The following is a 15,271-nucleotide window of genomic DNA, read 5'->3' on the forward strand; positions in this document are numbered from 1 at the left end:
TCTGTCGTATTCTCGATGTACTAAAAAGTGTTATCCTCCTTCAGGGATGTCTCAGCCTCACGCTCCTTTATAGTTCGGAACCCTTCTATACAGTAGGTGAGGGGTAACCCCGATCAGGAATGTTTAGACTCTTCGTCCTTCGTATTATACAGGATGCCAAGAATCTATAATCTTGCTCATGTCGTATCATAACATAAACCAGGGCAAGAAGCTTTAGAAAGAATAAAAACAACATTTTGAAGGCCTGATTTTGATACAACAGGTTTATTATCTGAAAAAGTGACGTCTGATCAAACAAAAGTAGCAATATTGGAAGATCAATACAATCAAGGGAGATACGGGATATGAGGACCGTCCAGGCCGTGACTAACGGAAGGGGGGCCGAGCTAAGACACTTGGTACGTAGCTGGGAGCTGTTAAAAGGTTTTTTATGTATATTGTTTATATAGTTTTGCCCCTTTAATCAGATCAATCTACCAAGAAAAACCTTATTGGAAGATTTCGTGAATTGGTGCTCGCGCATTCACAGCTGAGCCAATGTTGCGATATGTTATAGGTTTTTTCTCTGGATTTTGTGGTGGGGTCCCACATCCCTCAAGTTACACCCTATATTATTTGCAAAATATAAAAAAGAAAATATAAAGGAACGCTCAGTCGAAAGGAGTAAAAGCATGGCGTGAATTTTGGAGAGCGCTAGACAGGCAAAATCGGTAGGTTTCAGAACTCTATTCATTCATTACATCGAGGGTCATATGTATCCTTGCAGTACAAGAATAATACTGATGCGAGAATAAATATTAGTCATATATTAATACAAGACAATGTAATATCTTTTTGAGTCCTTTCTTTAATGTGCCCGAGGTCTCTGACCCTTGGTAGACTTGAAGGCACCCAAAAATCACAAGGAAGTGTGACCCGACTTATTGTATACATCATTCGAGAATAAATGGACGTTAAGTAGGTTTTCAAGTAGTAAAGCTGGTATATGCAGTCAGAAAGAACAAAAATCAGAGTTGTAGCCCCTTCAATGAATGTACCGTGGTTACGAGCTTCCCTGGAACAATATCCGCTGGCCGATAACAATACAGAGTTAGGCAAATCAAGTGACCTCGGTTTGAAAATAAAACATAGTGAAGAGCATTTTCAGGAGGGATCTTGAGACTGGCCCTATGACCCGAATACCTGATTTGAAATCGCAAATAATGTTCATTATTGATTTTCAACCCCAGTTATTGAGCGTAATGCCACGTCACTACATAGCGGCTTATACAATTCTTTTGAAATTGAGGGTATTTGTAACGAACCAATAATAAAGGATTAGGCATGTGACCAAGACAAAAGAAATAGGAGATCAGCATCTTAATTTTTGTACACGACAAAAGGTTGGATAACCTCACAACAAAAAGATCAAGAGAAACTGCACATGCCTCAAAATCACGGAAGAGGTGGGGGTTGCTTTGACTTCACGGGTATGTTTAGCAACTGGCTGGTGACTTATTTTTTATGAATCATTTGTCTTGATGCTCTAATAATTGCACTCCGTTTGTCTACGAGGTATTAAGAGTGACACAAATAGAGAAAATCTTTGCATGTCACGGCACTGTGAGCGGAATTAGACGAGAAAATAGGCCGTGTAAAAGACTCAAAGAACGACACCTGTGAAAAAAGCCCTGGTATTCCGCGTGAAATGAAGCCGAATTATGTATAATAGCAAATTTGCTGGCTGAAATTATCTAATGAAACTTTTTATTTGCTCTCTTGTTTATCAATTAAACCAAGAACAATAATACTGTTATCAGAATTGAAACGTTTTGTAAAGTACAGCGGTCACATTGAATAGAAATAAAAAAAACCATACATAAATACAGATCTCATGTGCTTTAAAGTGAAATCATTCTTGGTAGTGAGCTTTTATTTCTCATTGAGCTCCTGAGTTCATGCTGTGAGATTTCATCAAACAAGTGGTTTAGGTTCTCATTGTTCCGGTAAGGTCACCCAATCAAACTTTTGAGAAGGTTATCTTTGTCTAAAATTATTGCAATATTCCTGAGCATGCAATGCGGAGCGTGCTAATAGAGATCTGGGAGACGCCATCTTTCACAGCTCTAAACAAGTGTTTCGTATGACAATGAAATATTTTAGGATGCAGCGAACACTCTTGTCGCTGCCTAGTGTCGCGCTAAAGAGAAGCCTATAATGAAATAATCGTCAGCTTATTAGTTATGAAATCTCATGGAATATAAAAGGGAGCGCTTTTTCCTCACTGATGATTCATGCCGATTATCTAGCTCAATATTCAGTCACGATATCCATATCATTAAGACTAACGGATCAAGATTAGAACAAATTTTAATTCTCTGTTGTTGAAAGAGGTCTCTAAACAAAAACTATATCCAAACTTTAGCTATGCAGTTCAGTGCTTGCAAAGCGGCAGTGGTATTATTTTTTCTGAGCCTGGTTCTTGCAATATGTCCAAGACCGCTTTCAGAATGCAACTACATCTCAAAAATCACACCTGAGGAAGTTGTCATGGGTAATACCCAGATTGATGAATGGGCGGATCTTGTGGTGGAGAACGTTGATATGAAATTATACAATAATTTCGACAACAGGGGCTTCTTTCACATGAAAAACAATATGAATGTGACTGACTCTACTCGAGAGATTGGATTGAGAAGTTACGGTGATGATTTTTTGAACGTTGGTTCATTTTGGCTTATTTATCAGCTAAAAGTTTCCCCGCGATGATAATACAGGCAAATGAGCGTTTTGAAAACTCGGGTGATATGTTTTTCGGTGTTCCCCTGATGGATAGTCGGAAATTATCTCTCAAGGTCCAGTCAAAGAAGGATTGGCTTAACACCGGTATTATGGTTTTTAGGAAATTTGAAAGCGAGACAGAGCAATCGGCAGCTCCATTGATTATTGACTCGGGATCCATTATTGATAATCACGGGTCGATTTGTTTGCAGAAAGTTCACTTGTTTACACCCGCGACAATCGGAGGCGAAGGCTGTATCACCGTGGATTCTGGTTCTGTTCTTGATATGATACACCAAGCTTCAAATAAGCAAACCATTTTTTTAGAAACAGCTGACTCGAGATTAAAAATCGCGGAACCAGGAGCTCTGTCGTTTATCCCTCATCTTACGGTCGCAGGTTTTGGAGACGACAATGTAATTGAATTTGACTTTGAGGTTTCAAGCAATTTCGGGTATTCTCCTGATGCAGGTCTCTTATCAATTCAAAACATGCAAAACCTGCTGACAATACATCTTGAAATCGGTTTAGGATATGAAAGGGGGGCTATCAAACTTACACTGAACTCAGGGAGCAGTAAATTGACATACTCGAAGCCTCCACCACTGAACATCCGTCCACCTAAATGCAATTGTGTACCTGATGTCTCAGGCCATTAGTAATGTTCGATGATATTGAGGGGCTGTAGCACCGGTTGGTGAGACTTACAGCGTTGTTCTGCGAAATCGTTGACTTGAATTATTGAGTGTGCTTCCGATTTAATTCTATGCTAATAAGCTCTCTTGTATCGTCGGTTGACTTTTATATGTTCTTTTTGCCTCGTTTACAGATCTTTGTATCGTCACTCTCAAATGTTTGAGTCTGACCATCATAAAAACAAAATAAACTTTCGAAACATCATTCGAACTTATAAGTGGATAGAAGTGCTCTATCCAATAAATTGTATTATGAGAGTGCCTGATGCTCCAATGCCCTCATGATTCAAGATTCAAGTTTGAGAAGCTAGTCAATGGTTTTCATACATGTTTTTGCTTCCGCATCGATGAGATATTTAATTCATTACTAAACCACTGGATGATGTATTAAATGCTCTGAATTTTAAGTCAGTGTCTCATCAAAGTTTTCTAAGCATGTTCGAAAACAAACTTCGCCAAATCAATATTAGAGACGCTCACTCGATCCAAATTTCCTCATCTTGCTCATACTGCGATAGGGCTAAGCAATTCTTCAGAGACGATGAATTGCACTCACCTCTGAAGATAAGCGAACACTTAAAGATAAGCTAAACTAAACCTACAATATTTACAGAAAGCACTGTTTTTGCCGCATCGTTTTCTTCATCATCACTTATTTCAGACCAGTTGTTGAAATCATTCAAATGTCTGAAAATTCTAAAAAACACTTGCAAATTGAAGAAGACTGCTGGATTGATGTGAAACTAGTCTAGGATTCGATGTTACTCTCTAATTGATCTTGAGCACATGTCTACTTTGAAGCTTTGGAATGAAAATACTAACATTTGTTTTGGAGCCCCTTCTTACTATATATACTGTAAAACATGATCAGGAGACGTAAAATTGAGTTTCATCAACCTAACAAGCCTCCCATACAGTAGGTGTGTAGCGCTCATACTAGATGTGTCCGAAGAAACCACGTTAGTTTAGAATTTATATCTTGCTTTGCTACCATTGCCTAAAGCCTCACAGCTTATATGATCTAGTGTATTAAGAAGCCCACCTTAGCCTCAACAGCTCTTCATATCACCACAACTGCGCACACATATTTTTACAGGACTCCCTGGAAATCCATAAAACGTGTCATTCCTTTGGATAATACAAATATAATTTCAGGGACTTCTAATCAAACACCCGCTTCACCCGAACCTTTAACACTTCGTTACTTCTCATACTTCAGCTGTATATAATGACGTTTGGCACACCACAGCCGATACCAAATAAGTTAGAGTCGCATGCAATTTGCAGTAGGGCACCAAGGGTTTCTTCCAAACAGGTACTGGAATATTTCACGAGGTCTAACATATAGACGCTAAATCTGATTGACATCATTAAAGCTAGTTTCATTCGAAGCTGATATGAATTTCCTTTTTGGTACGCACCCATCTCAGTCTGCAATGCAATCTTTTGGCCCGATCTTCAAGTATTCTAGAAATGCCATAAGAAATACCGCAAAGTGTGGTTCGCATTACTAAAACTGATACTCGACCAATATAAGAATGGTAAGTTTTTCTGAATCCAGAGGCAGTCGCAGGAAAAGACAATAAGACTTCTGCCATTGCAACTGTCGCATCCCATGCATTTATAAAACTTTGCAGAAAACTTTTACGATTAAGTGAGTTGTACGTGTTCAGCTTTGACCTGTGTTTTTTCTTTCCATTTCATGCGAAGAAATACTTCTCTTCATATCAGTACGAGTGAAATTACACCAAGGCGCGTATGAATTGGCTTGAATAGATGGTTCACTAAATAACGTCAATACTACCCATGCTGTGTGAATTACATTTTTGCAAACAAGTCAAGACAAACTGTCTATAATTTCAATATAGAAGCAAAATTAATCAATGTGGAAATTTTTGGTCGTGAAATGACGAGGCTTGCCTCCGGATTAATATTGGATAAACTGAAGATGATTACATCGATGTAAAGATGTGATAAATTGCGTTCATTTTTCGAAAACGAACAAAAAGGATACTGCTTATCGTTGACCTTGCTTGAGCGATTTTCATTTTTCATATTGAGCGAGTCGCTTGTTCCAAGGTCTCCCGGGAGCCCCCGGGGTGCTCAAAAATATAAAGAGCTGCTTCGTCGCGTAGATGTGTTTGAGCGATGTCAATATCAATTATAAATAACTATACACTGATCTGCACTATAAAGCAGAATCCGAGGTCTAAAAGGGTCCATCATGCAAGGAGAAAATCCTGTCACCAGGATATTTTTTTGACGTGACTATGAATTTCCACGTTACCCGCAGACCAAAAATAGCACGGCAGCTCTACTCTTTGGAAATATCTCTACCAAACATGGAAAGTTTGGCCCAATCGAAACAGATCAAGATCTGGTTCTTCACCGAGAGACACATATAGATGTACGCGGATCTCCAGAACAAATAGGTGAACGTACCACCGGAGGACACATTGGACCAGTCACCCCAGACCACGTCGGCCACGGCTCTTTCGGAACCAATGTAAGCCAAGGAGCCTTGATGGTTGTACTTGAAAGGTTCGAGTGAGTTCTCCAATTTAACCAACTTCTTGGACAATCTCTCGATGTTGTCTTGCGCAGAAGGCGACTGGATCTTGTGTTTGAGGGCCTCGATGTCGTTCAATTTCTTGAGGTGTCCAGCCAAGAAAATACCCTCCTGGAAGGCCACCTGGGCAGTAGGCGCGTATTTAGTAAACGTGCAGTCTCCCAAGGCGAAAATGTTGTCAGTACCGTCAAGCAACATATGGTCGTTGACCAACAAGCCTCTTCTAGCGTTTCTTTGCTCGTCGATCTTGGACGTCAAGTCCCTAACGATGGGTCTTTGCGCGTTTCCGGTTGCCCATATCAACATGCCGTAAGGAATCTCTGTCATGTTCGTGGTGCCATCCAGGCCCTTGTGTTCAGCGTACACTTTTTTGTCATCCACCTTTTTGATCATGTGGTTCGTCTTCAAGTCGATGTTGGTATCCTGGAACACCTGCTTGGTGTACTCAACCAACTTGGCGTTGAACATATTCAAAACATTAGGCATGGCCTCGACCAAGGTAACATTCAACTCGTTGGCCACCTCAGGCATCCACTGCTTGAGATCCTGGTCGATGTAGTCCTGGAGCTCACCGGCGACTTCCACACCGGTTGGCCCACCGCCACACACGACAATGGACAATAATCTCTTTCTTTCTGGGTCGTCAAGGGGGAGGATGTTGGCGGCCTCGATGATGTCCATCAAGGATCTTCTGATCTTGGTGGAGTCGCTGACCTCCTTCAAGAAAGTCGAGTGCTCCGCTACACCTGGGATTCCAAAGGTCGAGGGCTGTGCGCCAACGCCCACAACCAAGTAGTCGTAGTTCAAGGAGGTGACAATCTCCTCGGAGAAAGTCAGCTTGGACGAGCCGGAGTCGGTACCAGAGTGGCCGGAGTGCACCGTGGTGGACTGCTTGATCGTGAGCTTGTTGTTGACAGGGTCGATGTTTGTACATTCGGCCTCCAAGTAGATGACCTCGGCGGCACATCTTCTGGTGATGGAGCGCACGGGCTCAATAATGGATCTCAACTCCACGGTTCCCGTGGGGACAGAGGGCAACAAGGGCGTGAAAAGAAAGTAGTTCCGTGGCGACACCACCACAACATTGTACAAAGACGTGTCCAAGTTTTTCAAGAGTGGAATCGAACCCCAGCCAGATCCCAAGATGACCAATGTCTTCTTTTTGCGGCCGTCCTCGAAGGTGGCCACCTGTTTCTCCTGGTCCGCAGGATACGACTCCTTGTGGACCTTGTATCCAATGTAGGCTGCCGCGCCAACGGTGGAAAAGAGAGCGGCTCCACCGAGCACCTTCAAAGTACGTCTGATAGGACCCACGGAGGCCTTTTTGGCGCTCTTTGGGGCAGCAGCGTTGAACGCTCTGGCCGAGGTTGCAAACAACCGGGACGCCTGGGTACGGAACATGTCTGTTTAGAAATCCGTGAAGCAGAGAGACGGTCAGACGAGTGCTTCAAAAAAACAGGGGTTTGGCGTTCTTCGTTGCAGGTGAACTTCCAGAAAAAAGAAGTGAACCTGGTTTAATTTTTTTTTTTCGCCTAAGGCGTCGCGCCTGGACCGGAGTTTATCTTGTCGACGCAGGCTGCGAAATCGCAATCGGTGTTACGGGCGCCGAAGATTCTATTGGCGCGGCCAGGCCGGCTCTAAAGAATAGGGCTGAGACAGGGCCACGGGGCGTGTGGCGAAAACAGGACCGGGTCCAGCGTTGTTTCCTTTCCTTTTTCGTTCTCTTCTTTTTTTCTTCTTTTTTTTTTCATTCTCTTTATCGTCCTTTTATGGCTTTTCACCGACCCTCTTGTTATCGAAATAATTTTCGCTTGCTGGGTGCTGTTGCTCAATTGCTGTGATTTTTGACCTTTGCCTTTCCGGAGCCTGCGCAGCTAGACAGTTGGCACGGATCTGGTCGGGGCACCGGGCTCCGTTGCGCGTTATCTGGACTAATCTCCGGCACTCCAGTTCAATGCACACGAGACTTGCCCAATGGTGGCAACCACGGACTTTCGGACTTAGCTGGGACGGACGAATGAGGGGATTCCCATTTGTAACCTTTCGGGCTTTTTCTAGAACGGGACCAAGAGCCTACGTCACGGTCCGTATTCGTAGTTGGCGGTCCTGCACAGGTCCCCTCATCAACCCTCTTAATCCACGAAAGACCGGCCAGTGCGCAGGTGCCCAACTTAGACTTGATTCCCCGCTCTGTATGCCCCGCTATATTGGGTTCGCAGGTGGAGTTTCACTGGTTCTGCGCTGCCGTGGAATTTCGTGCCTATCTCCGTTCCGGGATTATCACACGTGATTCTGAAGGCTTCTCCACGCAGCCTTCTTTTGGCCGTGCCTCTTCCTCTTCATTTTCTTCAATTCTGATATGATAGGTGAGTATTCAATGAGATGCAGTACAAGAAGACAGGCAGATGAACACTTGCCGACCTTTGAGTGCGGCAAGAATATCGGATCTCAGTTTTGGTTATGAGTTTCTGTATCAGCCAGCCTGTGATTTGTGCAAATTTAATGTGCTCGGTGCTCGCCATGATCAGGTGCCCGGATGGCTTGATTAAAAACACACCTTGGTGGAATGCAGATACCAAACTAAAGGGGAATGCATCCTGGAACTGCTGCCATCAAGTTGATCGTAGTGAAACATGTGAAGCGTCGAAGTTTTCACACATTTTGTTCGGGGGTCTGTCAAAAGCATGGCCCGCAGTTCCGTGTCACGGGCCCTACCCGAAACGTCATTCAACACCTATTCGTCCACTTGAATTCAAAAAAAGCATGTCTCATGAAACTGACGCAGAATTTCTCTGAATTTCGATACTCTCAGTATCATAAAAATCCGCTAACTCGCTCTTCGTCCCACCGGTGGAGCTTTTCCCTACGGGCATGATACAATTTGCGCGAGTTCTTGAAATCGAGGAGAAACTGTGTCATGTCGCCTCCATTCTCCTTATATGAGCCGATAATCTCGCCCGACTTCATGTCACTTGAAGCGACTAGATTTCTGAACTTTGCCTTAAGGAAAGTCTGGTCGAAATTTGAGCTGAGAAGCTGATACTGTAACGTCTCTAGTGTGAGAAAATCCTTGTAAAGACGGTCCAAGCGCTCGGCCTTTTCCGAAATTATGGCCGCGTGACTTTCGTACTCTTCAAGTAGCCTGATTATTGAGTTGATAGTACTGATTGTATCGTTCACAGCATCCCTGAGTTGCTTCTCTAAGTCTTGGTACAGTTTAAGATTCCTCACATAGCCTTTTACGAGCTCATACAGCGAGGCGAATTCGTCTCGAAACTGCTGGGGCAAACTCTGCAAGCTTTTCTCAAGGGGAAAGGGCTGCAATGCTTCAAGCGTAAATGCTTGGGGCTCTTCGTTCATTGAGGTTTTTGAAAATGGTGTAGTGACACGGGAAACATCATCATTTATGCTCACCGAGGAGATTCCGCTCATACAGGACACCCGGCATGGGTTGATGTTTATACCTACCGCGTCGTCATGGAAGAAGCTTGATTCTTCTTATTGACGTCGTGATGATGCCTCAATTATTTACTTCACCAACTCCTGTGCTCTTCTTCTAAGCGCCTCCTGCTTCTTAGCTCTTTTTTCTTCCTCGCTCTTCTCCATTCTCTCGTTCGCCCATGTGCGGAGCCTCTCGCCATATTTGTAGCACAAGAATGGGAACGGAATTCCCAACAAAATCGCCAAGATACCACACATAGTGTTGCCCCAGCCATACCCCATTTTGTCATACATCGAGCTGGCAAATAAGGGAAACAGGAACCCCAAAAGGAAGCGGAAGATCGAGGCGGCCGCAATCGACGAGGCCGCAAACGTTGGATTCATGTCGATCAAGTACGCTTGAAGTGTTTGGAAAACACACACTAGACCAAAGGCAAAGATCCCGCTTCCTAAACACGGCATGATCCAATGGAGCTTGTATTCGACAGACCAGCCATACCAGAACAAGCCAATGGGCATGATCACTGCGCTGATGAAAAGACAAGGAAGCCTGAACTCTGGCTTGGCGACCCCATGTTTTTCAACCAATTTGTCATAGACATACCCCAATGCAATGGTCCATATGATGACTCCAAACACAAACCCAATTCCCAATGCCAAGAACATTAGTCCCGCCGAGCTTTGGGAAAACCCATACGAGTCTTCAAAAACGGATGGAAACGTGACAATCATCAAGTACAAAAACCCGTATATGAAGGCCATAAATGACCCCAATCCAAACACAAGTGGATTGGTGAAAAGAAGAACCAACGGTCTCGTCACAGTATCCTGAAGCTTTGCGAGTGTCAAACCATCGCCTGACAATTCGTAAATTGTATGCAAGTTCTGATTCCCAGTGGCCTTTCTTAAATGTTTTGCTTTGGTGTGCAACAACGCAGGGGAGAATGTCTCTTTTAGAAGAACTGAACCAATTAGTGCAATTGAACCATTGATGATTGATAATGTGAGAAGGACCCACCTCCATCCCTTGGCTTCCACAACGTAGCCACCAATGACCGGCGCAATAGCTGCTCCAATAAAAGGAATCAAAAACACACCTGCCAAGCTTGTGTTTCTGCTTTTTGCATCAAACATGTCACTGACAACTGCCGGAGAAACATTCAAGGGTGTCGCGCTAAAGAGACCCGAACAGAACCTCAAAATCAATAATTGTGTGATGTTCTGGGAGAATGCGCAAGCGAGATTGAAACAAAACGTGATCCAGCAAGTCCAATTCAAAATAATTTTTCTGCCGAGTCCATCATTTTCACTGAGAGGAGCGATTACAAGAGGACCAAAGACCCATCCCAAGATATGAATGGAAGTAACAAGCGCAAGTATCGTGGGGGATGTCAAGTCGAAGTCTTTTGCAATGTCTTTTGATGCAGGTGACAAAATCGACGCAGAGATAGGCGACACAAACGTATACAAAGACACAAGAAGCACCACGTATACTTTCTTTTGAATTCTCCAATTCCTTGGATTTTCATGGCTGTCATGAGCCCAGGTGACTAGCTCGGGATCTATATTTTTAAATTGTTCCCCATTATCCTCAATGGGGAGTCTCTCTAGATCAATGATATAGTCTTCGTCATTCGCCGGAGCAGAATTTGCAATCCGAGAAAGAATTGTTGTTTTTGTGGCCAATCTTTGAAGATCCAAATCGGCGTACTCCTTGGCTAGTTTATTTTCTTCTAGGATGTATCTGCTGATTTCCTCAGGGTCTTCGGTTGATTGAAAAACTTCGGAGAGTCTTCGGAGAGATGACGTTTTTCTCTCTGGGCTAAGATGCTGTATTCCTGCTTCCGAACACTCGGCCTGAATTACATGACCATCGAATGTGTACAGCGACGATGTTGACGAAAGAGAGCTTTTATCTGATGTCATCTTCCGATATAAGGAAGCCCTGATCCGGAAGGTGAGTAAATAAATGAAATGAGTTGTTTGTGAGAATTTCCAAATTGGAGACAAGACTCATTTTCAAGGGGATTTCAATTGTTATTTATGAGTTTCTTGGCGTGAAGCTTTGAGCCGCACAGAATAATCTGAAAATCCCGGTTGCAAAACTTTCACGGGACCGTTTTAGGCGTTGCTCGCGCGTTTCGGTTAATAGCGGCAAACACGCACAGCTATGCGCAAAATTTGAATCACATGCACGCAACTTGTGAGTGCGAGTTTATCCAACATTGTTTTTCGCAAGGGACTGCTCGATGAGGTCGATGCTGTTTTCTGCCTCTGTCATGGACATGCCACAGCTGAGTGCAACCAACTTGCAGTATTTGTGAAGCTTGTCCGAAGACGGGTATTCAGAAATCGGAAGATTTAGGCGGCCCGTAATATCTTCCTTTAGACGCGGTTGTTCCGATTCAATCTTTTCCACGCCTCCTGCACCGGGCCTATTTTCCTTGAATTCGTCTTTATTAGCGGCAAATAAAGGGACTCTTGCTTCTTGCTCGTAGAGCTTGTTTGCAAGAAGCTTACGCCGCAAGACCTGATTTTGCAAGCTCACGGCTAACTGAAATGTCTTTATGTTCTTGGGCTCTGCCACTGTACTTGGCGAGACTTTCACGTGATCTTTCAAGCGAATTTGTGTGGCCTTCTCCCTTGAGTACTTGTACCGAGTCAAAGAATGAAGCAATTCCTCTTCTGCGCTGATTTTCTGAAATATCAGGTCATTCATCAATCGACTCACTTCTTCCTGGATCACTTTGTCTCTCGAGCCGCTACCCAAAATCACGGTGTCAGCCTTTGCTTCCAACTGAGAACAATCCTCAGAAGCACCGTAGTCCTTCGCAATGTCTTCCACTAGATATCCTAAATTGAAAAGCTGCAAGACTGCTTCTTGTGATTTGAATTTTTCCAATCCGATGATTCGGAAATAGCGATAGAGAGAATCTAGTTTGTTGTCTTTTTGCTTCAACTCGTTTTCCATGCAGTAAGAGAGCTCACTGAGTTTCTCGGTGACTAGATTTATTGATGTGTTGTGATAGTTCATTGCCATTCTTGTTTTATGCAACTGCGTCTCGAAGCTCTGCGTGTGTTCCATGGGGAATATTGAATGAGAAGAAACAAGTCCCTTTTCGCTAGGATGCGGAACAGAGCCGTTATCGCTCTCGAGGCGCAAGAGATAATTGTGTGACGCCAAATAGTCTTCAACACTGTAATTGACGTGATTCCGTAAAGACAAATCGATAAACTTGTGAAAGCAGATAAATGTTTTAATGCACTTTTTCGACATGTTATGGGCAACGATGTGAAAAGCTGTGTTGCCGTTGTTGTCTTGGTGATTAACAAACTTGAAGATTAACTCCTTCTTTTCTTCCAAGCTCCGCTTTTCATCACCGTGCAGTAGCTGATAGTCTGGGAATCCCACGATCTTTGAGAATATGATTTCGAAGTAATAGCTCACGAACCTTTCTTTTCTGGCCTTGAACCCCAGGTCAGGCTCGTTTCGCTGGGAGTTATCAAACTTGGACAAATCACACGCCAATGCAATATGATGCAAAACTGTGCGTCCGAGTTTGTCGACAGAGAGGAACGAGTCGAAGAGCATATCAAGGATTACAGGGAAGTTGTTCAACTGGTAGCTGTTGCGGAACTGCACCAAAAACATGAGTGGCGTCTCGCCGTTGTAGTTCGTGACGCCGCTATCAATGAAGTTGGGGAAGATCGATAGTAGGAACTCGATGATGCCCATATTCGCCATGGAGCAGGCCCAGTGGAAGACCGTGTTTCCGTCTTCATCGACGGGCCGGTTGATGTTGATCTTCAGAAGCGGCTGTGGCGGGTGGAGGATCTTTTCAGGAAGCTCGAAGGAGCCCGGTTTGCAGCCTCCACTGGGGCTGGCCAGGCTGCTATCCTCCATGAGGTACTCGAGAAGGGTGTCGAAATATTTGGCGGACTCGGCGTCCTCCGCTGTATTTTTCAAGTAGCTCTGTCCAGGGAGACCCACGCCGTGTGCGCGGCCCACACTGCCGTTCAAGCTCAAAAGCTGATGCGCCCGCTCGGGGCTCCCGGTGAGGCTCGGCATGGTTCTCCCGTGCAAGTTGTGCGACAGCACGAATGCACGCGAGCCGAAAAGCTCCTTGCCAGACATGAACTCGTCGTCGTCGGACTCCCTCACGTTGAACGGGTCGTGCTTGCTCACACTGCCGCGGATCCGCGCCGGCGTCTCGTCGTCGCTGTGAGAGACCTCCAAGTCCGCCTGGCGCACGTTCATGTTGCTGGCCATGATCAGCAACGCGTCGCGCTCCGTGTCCTGGCGCAAGAGCGGCGGTAGCCTGGACACAGAGAACGACGAGTCTCTCTGCACCGAGGAAAAGGTGCCGAAGCTCGGGCCGGCGCCCGCGGGCGGCAAGATCGGCACGGTGTGCGACTCGGCTAGCGGGGGCGGGTTTTCCCGCGCAGATAACGCGACCCGCCTCGGCTTGTCCTGGGCGGTTGGACGTCCGGCGTCGTGGGCGTTGGTCTCCAGCTTCATGCGCTTGTGGGAGGCCGGGCTTTCGGAGCTGTGTGCTTGCGTCTCGCGCTTTAGTTTCTGTTGCTGCTGCATCTGGCGGCGGGCGATGTTCAGCGCGGACGCGTGGTTGTGTTTCGGGGCCGGCGGCGGCGTTTCCAGCCGGCCCTCCACGTACACAAAGTCGAAGATTGGCTGGAGAAGCTCATACACGCCGAAGTTGCGCGCGAGCTCCGTGCCGATGTCGAGCGGCACGTACGTGCCCTGATACTTGCCGTATCCGCCCTGCACTTTGTCATGTATGCCCGTCTGGATGTCCTTCTCGAGGATGCGCGTGCGGCGGGCCTTCGGGAACTTGGCGATTTTCAAGATGTGCGTGGCGTTGATCCACGAGTCCAGCTTGCGCCGCATGATGGGGCCCTCGGGGGTGACAAACTCGAACACCGGCACGTTCGAATACGTTGCCGAGTATATCTGCAGCAGCGGCGGCGCCATTTTTGTGGGGGAAAGAGGGCGTGTTACCTGAGGGTTTGGAGTCACGGCAGGATGCCCAGAAGTGCCGGTTTCGAGACGGAGGCCACGGTTGGGGGGAGCTGGTATTCTTGCTCTGGCGGGTAGTTCGTGTCTGCTCAGCGAGGCCGGGGCGTTAGTGGGGACCAGCGGGCGGGCGGTGTACGGGTGCGTGTTTTGGGCAGCAGGAAAGCCACGAGTGTCTTTGGCCGTCTGATTCGGCGGCGTTTCCCAAGGTTTTGGTGGGATGAGATAAGTCCTGGGCGGCAGTTCCATGATGTTTACATGACGTGAAGGCGGGTCACGTGACCGCGAGGGCGCGGGCGCGGGCGCGGATTGGCGGCGCGGTCTGTGAGAACTAGACGCTTAGCCCTAATTAATCATGTGACAAATGAGACATTAAAGTTCGCACCACTTACCCGGAACCAAATAGCACGACGAGTATATGAAGGGAAGAGAATTCCCTCTAGAGATCTTTTTAGAAGGTCAGTTGACACAAAAGTGGTTTTAGTTTTTCCTAAATAAAGGTTTATTTCCACACGCTAGTACATCATGTCGAATCCGATATCTCAACTGTACCAGTTGGGAACCACTTGTGGACAGGACATTGAGTTGGAATATCCTGTACTCAAGCAGAAATACAAACAGGTTATGGGTCCTGAGCCGACCGCTGAGCACAAACGGATGCTTACATCGACTTTCGGAAAACTTCAAGATGAGAGTCTTACTAGTGTGTGGAAAATATTCTTTGAAAGAAGGATATTTGATTTTGACCAAAATGTTTTTATTTTCTACAAAGAA

General features: G+C 45.5%; 6 protein-coding genes across 6 annotated transcripts; 1 reads left to right on the plus strand and 5 right to left on the minus strand.

Annotated features, from left to right (window-relative positions):
• Positions 1-2,406: 2,406 nt before the first annotated feature.
• On the plus strand, positions 2,407-3,419 carry METBIDRAFT_9730 (uncharacterized protein; the record flags this gene model as incomplete). Its single annotated transcript, XM_018859450.1, has 2 exons — positions 2,407-2,700; positions 2,757-3,419. The coding sequence occupies 2 exons, from the start codon at positions 2,407-2,409 to the stop codon at positions 3,417-3,419; spliced, it is 957 nt and encodes a 318-aa protein (XP_018713950.1).
• A 1,788-nt stretch (positions 3,420-5,207) lies between these two features.
• Positions 5,208-5,546, minus strand: METBIDRAFT_29928 (uncharacterized protein). Its single transcript, XM_018855515.1, has one exon. It carries the CDS (start codon positions 5,508-5,510, stop codon positions 5,307-5,309), a length of 204 nt encoding a protein of 67 aa, XP_018713951.1. The 5' UTR covers positions 5,511-5,546; the 3' UTR covers positions 5,208-5,306.
• Positions 5,547-5,769: 223 nt separating this feature from the next.
• NDE1 (NADH-ubiquinone reductase (H(+)-translocating)) lies at positions 5,770-7,425 on the minus strand (the record flags this gene model as incomplete). The annotated part of the gene is made up of 1 exon (XM_018856432.1): positions 5,770-7,425. The coding sequence occupies one exon, from the start codon at positions 7,423-7,425 to the stop codon at positions 5,770-5,772; it is 1,656 nt and encodes a 551-aa protein (XP_018713952.1).
• A 1,413-nt stretch (positions 7,426-8,838) lies between these two features.
• On the minus strand, positions 8,839-9,384 carry METBIDRAFT_35497 (ESCRT-I subunit protein; the record flags this gene model as incomplete). The annotated part of the gene is made up of 1 exon (XM_018856615.1): positions 8,839-9,384. One exon carries the CDS (start codon positions 9,382-9,384, stop codon positions 8,839-8,841), a length of 546 nt encoding a protein of 181 aa, XP_018713953.1.
• A 168-nt stretch (positions 9,385-9,552) lies between these two features.
• Positions 9,553-11,391, minus strand: METBIDRAFT_76487 (uncharacterized protein; the record flags this gene model as incomplete). The annotated part of the gene is made up of 2 exons (XM_018858536.1): positions 9,553-11,228; positions 11,337-11,391. The coding sequence occupies 2 exons, from the start codon at positions 11,389-11,391 to the stop codon at positions 9,553-9,555; spliced, it is 1,731 nt and encodes a 576-aa protein (XP_018713954.1).
• A 289-nt stretch (positions 11,392-11,680) lies between these two features.
• MBP1 (transcription factor) lies at positions 11,681-14,455 on the minus strand (the record flags this gene model as incomplete). Its single annotated transcript, XM_018856583.1, has 3 exons — positions 11,681-11,844; positions 11,896-13,810; positions 13,871-14,455. The coding sequence occupies 3 exons, from the start codon at positions 14,453-14,455 to the stop codon at positions 11,681-11,683; spliced, it is 2,664 nt and encodes an 887-aa protein (XP_018713955.1).
• Between the last annotated feature and the right edge of the window lie 816 nt (positions 14,456-15,271).

This window comes from Metschnikowia bicuspidata (assembly GCF_001664035.1).
Source record: "Metschnikowia bicuspidata var. bicuspidata NRRL YB-4993 chromosome Unknown METBIscaffold_1, whole genome shotgun sequence".
NCBI classification, from domain to species: domain Eukaryota; kingdom Fungi; phylum Ascomycota; class Pichiomycetes; order Serinales; family Metschnikowiaceae; genus Metschnikowia; species Metschnikowia bicuspidata.

Coding starts and splice junctions, on each gene's coding strand:
- METBIDRAFT_29928 (XM_018855515.1), bottom strand. CDS start 5,510: ATGAAAAATGAAAATCGCTCAAGCAAGGTCAACGATAAGCAGTATCCT.